The 8,663-nt window shown below is 42.6% G+C and overlaps 1 protein-coding gene across 1 annotated transcript in view; it reads right to left on the bottom strand.

Moving 5' to 3' along the window:
* The window catches only part of LOC143115222 (uncharacterized), a 10,753-nt gene extending 2,812 nt beyond the window's left edge, over positions 1-7,941 (bottom strand). The window contains exons 1-15 of the mRNA XM_076277174.1: positions 7,887-7,941; positions 7,147-7,266; positions 6,937-6,988; positions 6,713-6,841; positions 6,309-6,452; positions 5,891-6,031; positions 4,481-4,606; positions 3,801-3,923; positions 3,086-3,208; positions 2,855-2,977; positions 2,614-2,733; positions 2,146-2,268; positions 1,771-1,896; positions 1,356-1,481; positions 929-1,021 (exon numbers count right to left, since the gene is read on the bottom strand). Of these exons, the coding sequence (XP_076133289.1) occupies positions 929-1,021; positions 1,356-1,481; positions 1,771-1,896; positions 2,146-2,268; positions 2,614-2,733; positions 2,855-2,977; positions 3,086-3,208; positions 3,801-3,923; positions 4,481-4,606; positions 5,891-6,031; positions 6,309-6,452; positions 6,713-6,841; positions 6,937-6,988; positions 7,147-7,260 (1,663 nt within the window). The 5' untranslated portion in view covers positions 7,261-7,266; positions 7,887-7,941. The remainder of the gene's footprint in view (positions 1-928; positions 1,022-1,355; positions 1,482-1,770; positions 1,897-2,145; positions 2,269-2,613; positions 2,734-2,854; positions 2,978-3,085; positions 3,209-3,800; positions 3,924-4,480; positions 4,607-5,890; positions 6,032-6,308; positions 6,453-6,712; positions 6,842-6,936; positions 6,989-7,146; positions 7,267-7,886) is intronic.
* Positions 7,942-8,663: the final 722 nt, after the last annotated feature.

Consider the following 8,663-nt stretch of genomic DNA (forward strand, 5'->3'; position numbering starts at 1 on the left):
TACATACAAACACACATACTATACACATACTAAATACATACTATTACACATATTACACACATACTATATTCATACTACACACATAAAAACACACATACTACACACATACATACAAACACACATACTATACACATACTAAATACATACTATTACACATATTACACACATACTACACAAATACAAACACACATACTATACACACAGCAACATTTCATGTATGGTCTTTGTGTATGTTCATATTAATTTCTTACTTTGGCACTCCACTACCCCCAGCACACAGCCACACACACACACATACACAGGGGTACCTAAGCAACCAGACCTCATAGTTAGCGGTTAGTTTTGTCTTCCGTTTGTTTTGTTTTATGTTGCAATTGAGGAGTGCTCTTAGACAGCTTAACCCCCAGACAATGTGGCTTAGTAGTTGATAAACTCAGGGCCTCTCTTTGCATCGCATCACACACACACACACACACACACACACACACACACACACACACACAAAGTTACCTGAGCATCCAGGTAAAATACATCCAACTAAATACATACTATTACACATATTACACACATACTACACAAATACAAACACACATACTATACACACAGCAACATTTCATGTATGGTCTTTGTGTATGTTCATATTAATTTCTTACTTTGGCACTCCACTACCCCCAGCACACAGCCACACACACACACATACACAGGGGTACCTAAGCAACCAGACCTCATAGTTAGCGGTTAGTTTAGTCTTCCGTTTGTTTTGTTTTATGTTGCAATTGAGGAGTGCTCTTAGACAGCTTAACCCCCAGACAATGTGGCTTAGTAGTTGATAAACTCAGGGCCTCTCTTTGCATCGCATCACACACACACACACACACACACACACACACACACACACACACACACACACACACACACACAAAGTTACCTGAGCATCCAGGTCCGGGGTAGCCAGCAGGACACTCACAGGTGTCTGGGGCCACACACACACCAGAGTTTAGACATGGGGGCCCACACATGGCTACAAATGGAGAAGAGACAGGGATTTCATATACTGGATCTCTCATTCACTTAACCAAAATATTTAAAGGCAAAAAAAGGTTTTACAAGAAAATGATACCGGTAGTCACATATCTCAATACCATTATATTTTTTTGAAGATTTCAGTTTAAATTGAAAGTCAGTTACCAAGGAAGTTTTCCTTAACCTTTCAGTGCACAGTGGTAAAGTTCATTGAACTACCAGCATTGTCTTTTTTTAAGTTTTTACGTCTCACTCAGTGCCTCTTGGCTTTCTCATGACAAACATTCTGCCTGTAATTTAGAGAAGGTGATTGGTTAAGATGGGACACTCACGCTGGCATTTGTTTGATTGGTCGGTGCGTTGCTGGTATCCTTCCCTGCATGAGCAGTTAAAACCACCAGGGAGATTCACACACACCTGCTCACAGCCTCCTCCATACAGAGCACACTCATCTACATCTGTAAACAAAAACACACACACATACAAATAAAATATACAGTACAAATGTTTCAAGCACACACACACACTGCCAAAAAACACAGATATAATATAAACACTTTACGCACACAAACACACTGCCGAACACAAATTCTACTGTAGACTGTAGTCTATTTAAATCTACAATAATGTATGTACTTCTGATCTTAACAGACACAAACCATAAATAATCTTCCAATAAAACATTTCCTACATAGGAATGATCATCCTACCCACCATTCTACAAAGCATATAGAGTCATAATGGTACCTCGACAAGTCCTCCCATTAGACTCCAATTCCCATCTTGCTTTGCAGCTACATTGAACATGCCCCTCAGGCCCCGTTGAGCAGAGATGGTCGCATCCCCCATTTCTTAGTGCGCAGGATGACACATCTGCATGCAAACACACACACAAATATAAATGTAATATGTTATCAAAAATTATAGTAGTCTTCATGGGTAACTTGGAATATTTTCATCAACATGCCCCAATATCATATTGACACAGACATGCACTATTTCTACAAAGCAGTTGCAAAATACAAGGTTTGATGCATGATGTTGGCAATACATACACTCATTGCACATATGCACACACACACACACACACACACACACACACACACACACACACACACGTACTGACGCAGGTGGAGTTGTCTCGGCCAAGCAGCAAAGGGGTGGGGCAGTGGCAGGTGTATCCACCAGGTGAGTTTTTGCACTCATGAGAGCAGCCAGCACTCTCCAGCTCACACTCGTCAATATCTGCAATACACACACACACACACACACACACACACACACACACACACACACACACACACACACACACACTCAGACACATACACAGACACACACACAGACACACAGACACACGCACACACACACACACACAAACACACACACACACTCAGACACATACACAGACACACACACAGACACACACACACACACACACACACACACACACACAAACATACATACATTTCATATATTTAACAGCACTACAGTAATATGTTGTGAAAAATAATCGTACGGCATACATTAGAACAAGGATGGAACTATAAATGTAATTGTTGGTGTTGGTACGGCGTTGACCCCTCCACTGACCCACACAGCTGTGTCTATCGATGTGGATCTGGTATCCTTTGTGGCAAGAGCAGGAGAAGGAGCCCAGTGTGTTGGTGCAGGTCTGATTACACACATTGATCTGAGCACACTCATCCACATCTGGAGAGAGAGGAAAGGTGATCAAGTGTGTGTGTGTGTGTGTGTGTGTGTGTGTGTGTGTGTGTGTGTGTGTGTGTGTGTGTGTGTGTGTGTGTGTGTGTGTGTGTGTGTGGATATTTACCAGTACAGTTGTGCAGATTTTCAGTCAGTATGTGACCATCATTGCAGCTGCAACTGTAAGATCCCAGCTGGTTGGTGCAGATATGTTCACATCCACCGTTGTGAAGGGTGCACTCATCAACATCTAATCCCCCACACCAACAACAACAAACAACAACAATCAACAAATGTGTATGATGACAAACAGTACCCATTCCTCTCTCCCACACACCCACACACAAACTAAGTTTACCGAAGCAAGAGTGTCCATCTCCAACGTAACCTTGGTGACACTGACAGAAGTAAGAACCAATAACGTTTCCACAGCGAGCGTTTACATCACACCCATGGTCACCCGACAAACACTCATTGACATCTGTAGAGAAAGAGTGAGGAGGAAAGGAGAACTGAGTTTGTAGATATGTTCTGATAACTCTAGTTTGGGAAATGTGCTTATTTGCTGTCTAACCCAGAGTTAGATAAGAAGATACCCTTACCTTCTCTGTGCGTACAATAACCCAGTCTGAAAACGTTAGCCTAGCTTAGCATAATTCACTGAAAGCATGTTAGACCAGTTAGCCTATTTTTAGCTATAGGTTAACTGGCTGGTCACAAACCTGTCACAGCAAATGTCATACACTGTTACTACTCATGATGATTTTCTGTGTACTGGTGAAACACTGTCACCATTCTACAACCAACAGATTGTTGAAAGCACTTAATATGCATAATAGCCCAGTATAATGTTGTGTAATATATAATCTACTAGTGTCTTCTTCTGTTTGTGTATGGTCACTGAGGCCTGTGGCATTGTGGTGTGTATGCACTTATATTAACATGTACATCATACTGTGCTTAACTACTTCACTCATTGTATACAGTTTTATTTATGAGTCACGTCTTATGATTGTGTGTGGTTGGAAGATTATGGCTGTGTGTTTCTATGAGAGCATTGTTTGCTTCTATACCTTCGCAGTGTGTTCCGTTGCCTCGGTAACCCCGCTGGCACACGCACTTGTAGCTCCCCAGAGTGTTCTGACACACACCCTCACCAGCACACACACCCGGGATCTCACTGCACTCGTCCGCATCTACACGAAGGAGGGGGTGTGAAAAGATGGATAAAAATAGAGTGTGAGGAGGAGAGAATGAAAAAAGAAAGAAAGAAAATTAGGGAAAGGACAACCATCCACTGACTGATGTCCAGTCTCATAAATACACATTCTTGTACAGGAGGACAAACACCAGATACCACAAATGCAGTAGCCAAGCAAGCAAGCTAATCTTCACGTGAACAGAGGCATAGCAATTCCCAGGGAAAATGTAATCAAATGTATACAATGTGCTTTAGTTAAGAGTGTGAAGGGAACTGTTTACCTGTGCACACTTTGTAGTCTGGACAGTAGCCACCTGAGGGACAGAGATGTTCAGCCTGAAGCAAGTGGGTTAATGCAAGCAAGCTCTGATCCGCAGACAAATGGATGCACACACACACACACACACTCACTCACTCACACTCACTCACTCACTCACACACACACACACACACACACACAGGCAAATATGACGGAAGACCAAAGCATGTAAGCAAGCTTTAGTGGACCTAACCAAACATGCATATATTTCACACACACACCAAAAAACTCACCAATGCAAGCAGAGGAGTCCTCTTTAAAGCCAGCCACACAATCACACCTGTAACCTCCCTCTGTGTTGACACACACATTTCCAAACTCCCTCCGACAGCGCTCCTCAAAGCTGCACTCATCAACATCTGACACACACACACACACACACACACACACACACACACACACACACATAAAAAAGGGTGATGGGGGGCAAGATTACAGGACAAGTATTACAGATTAAAGGAGATTACTTGACAGCAATTCATTTTCAGTCAGACCATTTCAAAGAGCACAGATACCTATTTAAAGCGATGGTTCGGAGTAATTTTACCCTAGGGTTCTTTGCACCATGACCCCGAGCCAAACACCCTCCCAGAACCTTTTTTCCCTTGGTCGAGCCCTGGTCGAGTAGCGCCGTCAGAAACTAATGACGTTCTGCAGTCATGATGGAACCAACTTTTATCTCGTAAATTACCCCACTAATAATGCCCTGAATGGTACGAAACTTCTGCAGTAGTACAACTACGACATTTAGTCCAATAACGAGGCATTAGAAAGTTTGTAAGTGCACCAGGAGTTTATTTAAATAAGACTTGCCTGATTATCTGCTACTTTACCGCTGCGTCAACGTTTCTTCCGTGATTTGGGAAAAGCCTGTAAAAGTCCTTGCAGGAAGCGATTACATCAACGTTTTTTGGTATATCCAGTTTTAAATATTTTTTTTCCGAAGTGTTTACAACTTAGTAATAACTAATAATTGTTGCAAACTGGACTACGAACAAAATATTAGTGCATTCCTGGATCGATCTACATCCTTATGCATGCTTCCTGTCAGGACTTTTACAGGCTTTTCCCAAATCACGGAAGAAACGTCGATGCAGCGGTATAGTAGCAGATAATCAGGCAAGTCTTATTTAAATAAACTCCTGGTGCACTTACAAACTTTCTAATGCCTCGTTATTGGACTAAAGGTCGTAGTTGTACTACTGCAGAAGTTTCGTACCATTCAGGGCATTATTAGTGGGGTAATTTACGAGAAAAAAGTTGGTTCCATTACGACTGCAGAACGTCATTCGTTTTTGATAGCGCTACTCGACCAGGGTTCGACCAAGGGAAAAAAGGTTCTGGGAGGGTGTTTGGCTCGGGGTCATGGTGCAAAGGACCCTAGGGTGAAATTACTCCGAACCATCGCTTTAAAATCAAAGAGGGAAGATCCTTTCAAGTAGGATTGTAAACAAACACAAAGCCTTTTTTTCAGTTTAATTGATCTGGTGCTGAACTTTTAATTTTGAAACTTGCTCCTCTTTCATTTAACCTACATCATGTGTGTATGTGTGTGTATGTGCGTGTATGTGTGTGTGTGTGTGTGTGTGTGTGTGTGTGTGTGCTCTCAATTTCAGCACACACACATGGATGTGGGGACTGACCGACACAGGCCTTTCCGTTCAAGGCCAGCACGTATCCCTCTGGACAGGCGCAGGAGAACGAGCCCAGTGTGTTCTTACAGGTGGCGCCACCCCCACAGGCCTGGAGCCCTGTTATTGCAGCTAGCGCACACTCATCTATGTCTGCATGCGAGTGCATGCACAAACACACACACACACACACACACACACACACACACACACATCATATATATATATATATATATATATATATATATATATATATATAGAATATAGAGTATATATACTTAATACTTATACTATATGTACTAAATCACACATTTCAACCTGAGCATGCAACCGTAATAATAGTACAGACATCTGACCAGCAACCACTCACAAAATAATGATTATGGCAGGAACACATGTGCAATAAACAAACACAGAGACATTCTCTCACCCTGGCATCCTCCTGGGCCCTTCAGGAAACCACGGAAACAGTGGCAGAGGTAGGAACCTGGCGTGTTTGTGCAATTGGCATGGGAACCACAAGGATCAGGTTCCATCCCACTCCCATTCCAGGTTCCATCACACTCATCCACATCTAACAGCAAGACAGAGACAACCCTATAATTATGTTTTGACTGTATATGCCAGAGAGAGAAGGGAGGGGTGGGTTGTGTGGGTTGTGAGTGTGTGTAATTCTGTGCATGTGCTCGTGTGCGTGTGTGTGTATGTGTGTGTGTGTTTCAGATGGATTCATTGGAGCGTTTTGTGAGAATGGTGTGTGTGTGTGTGTGTGTGTGTGTGTGTGTGTGTGTGTGTGTGTGTGTGTGTGTGTGTGTGCGTGGTGTGTAAATCTACCGTGACATTCTCCTGTCTTTTTTAGGGTGAAGCCTTCTGGACAGGAGCAGTTCCCATCCTCCCCTCTCACTTGGTTGCCTGGGCAACTAATGGCAGCAGTGGAGTGGGGTGGGGTTGTGGGTGAGGGAGCTACAGAGAAATAGAGAAAGAGAGAGAGAGAGAAAACTTTACATGTGGCTATAATGTGGCTGGTGAGGTTGTAATCAATTCAGTGATTCACTCACATGTTGTCAAGTCTTGCTTGGTTTCACTCAGATTGGAAACTGCATTGTCAATCTATAAATTGAAAAAGTAGTCCAGTCTTACACACAGAAAGTTAAAGTAAGCACACACATTTAAACAAATACGTAGAGTATATGAAAACACATCATGTAGATTCATATCTTGGTAGTTCAATGTAGAGTGTGCAGAGAATAAAACCATTGAAATCTCACCTCACTCTTGGTGGTGGTGGTGGGAGTGTGCTTCAGAATTTCATTCTCATTTTCAGAAGACACGACCACAGTCATGAAAAGCAGTTGAAGTAGACACACAAACACAGTGTCCATATCTATCTGTAACATGAAACACAGACAACAATGTGCACACACACACACACACACACACACACACACACACAACATACACACAGAGTGATGTACAATTTAACATGCATCCAGCTAAAAGGTTCTGCGGGCCCTGTCCAACTGCAGGTTCCTGAAATCCCCCATCACGTAGTATTGCATACACTCACTCAATATCTTACTGCTATCACAACCTGTTCAGAGTATCCTGTATCACAACAGTATTTTACTGACACTCAGAAAATTCCTAGAGATCAGTATGTTTGTGAAAGGAGCCCTATGCATGCCAATGGTTGCCGTGTGAAGGGTGGGAGCAGGCCTGTGCATTTATGGACCCCCAGGCCACAGAAGTCTAGCAGGTCAGAACATGATGGTTGAAGGCACACAAAGGATCAAAGGGTCAAAGATTTGCATGCAGACAGATGAAAGACAATGGGGAGGTTTACATGTACCTGATACACCCACCAAAAACTGTTAGAGTAAATAAATTATGTTCATAGACAAAGACACATAACCACAACAAGCATTCCGTTAAGCATTCAGTTCCTTACAGAGAGAGACAGAGTGAATGAGAGAGTGAGCTCTAGAGAGAGACGAAGCAATGTTCTCACCTGATAGATCACCACGACTGCACTCTCTGTCAGCGCAAAACCGCTCTGCTCTGGAGTCGGGGGTAGGCTGAGCCCCTGTAACCCACATCCTGTTGTGGAATTTCCACTTCCCATTCCCACATTCCCATATTCCCGGAAGAGGTGCATTAATGCTGCAAGTCCGTTATCTTCAAAGAGAAACATGTCCTCAGACCCGCGCAGGACAACTTCAAGGCAGATCTCATACTCCAGAGTAGAAAAACTCTGAAGACATGGAAAGTAGCCTTGATGGTCACGGATCGATTTACTGATAGAAACTCATAGAAACGTCACAGTTCAGGCTACTTCACGGGAATGTAAGGTTTCTTTACTTGCCTGTTGTGTAAAGCCTTGCCGGTCACCACTCAGAGTTGTTAGTGGTGGTCAGCATCACAAAACGTCTGTGCTACTATGACATGACAGAGAATGAATACATCCATGGACTGTTGTGTTGCTGGACTGTTGTTGGCTAAACAGATGCGATACGATAAAGCGCTACAATAGCCTTAAAAAGGTGATGTGATCATCATGATTTTTGGCAACGATAGGCCTACGATATTATTGCAATTCTTCATAATATTTTATGATAGGCCGACAGCAAGTATTGTGATTTGATTTATTTCCTCCATATAGGCAAAAACTAAAAAGAAAAGGCTTTGAAACATAGGCCTAATTGTAGCCTATTGTGGACGCAATTAGATGTACCAAAATAAGATATAAACATCATGAAAGTTGTGATAGTTAACACCCTTGTATTTA

The sequence above is a fragment of the Alosa pseudoharengus genome, unplaced genomic scaffold, assembly GCF_046254945.1.
Source record: "Alosa pseudoharengus isolate Yale_2024_CS ecotype anadromous, Long Island Sound unplaced genomic scaffold, YU_APseudo_1.1 YU_APseudo_1.1_scf_11, whole genome shotgun sequence".
Classification (NCBI taxonomy): Eukaryota; Metazoa; Chordata; class Actinopteri; order Clupeiformes; family Clupeidae; genus Alosa; species Alosa pseudoharengus.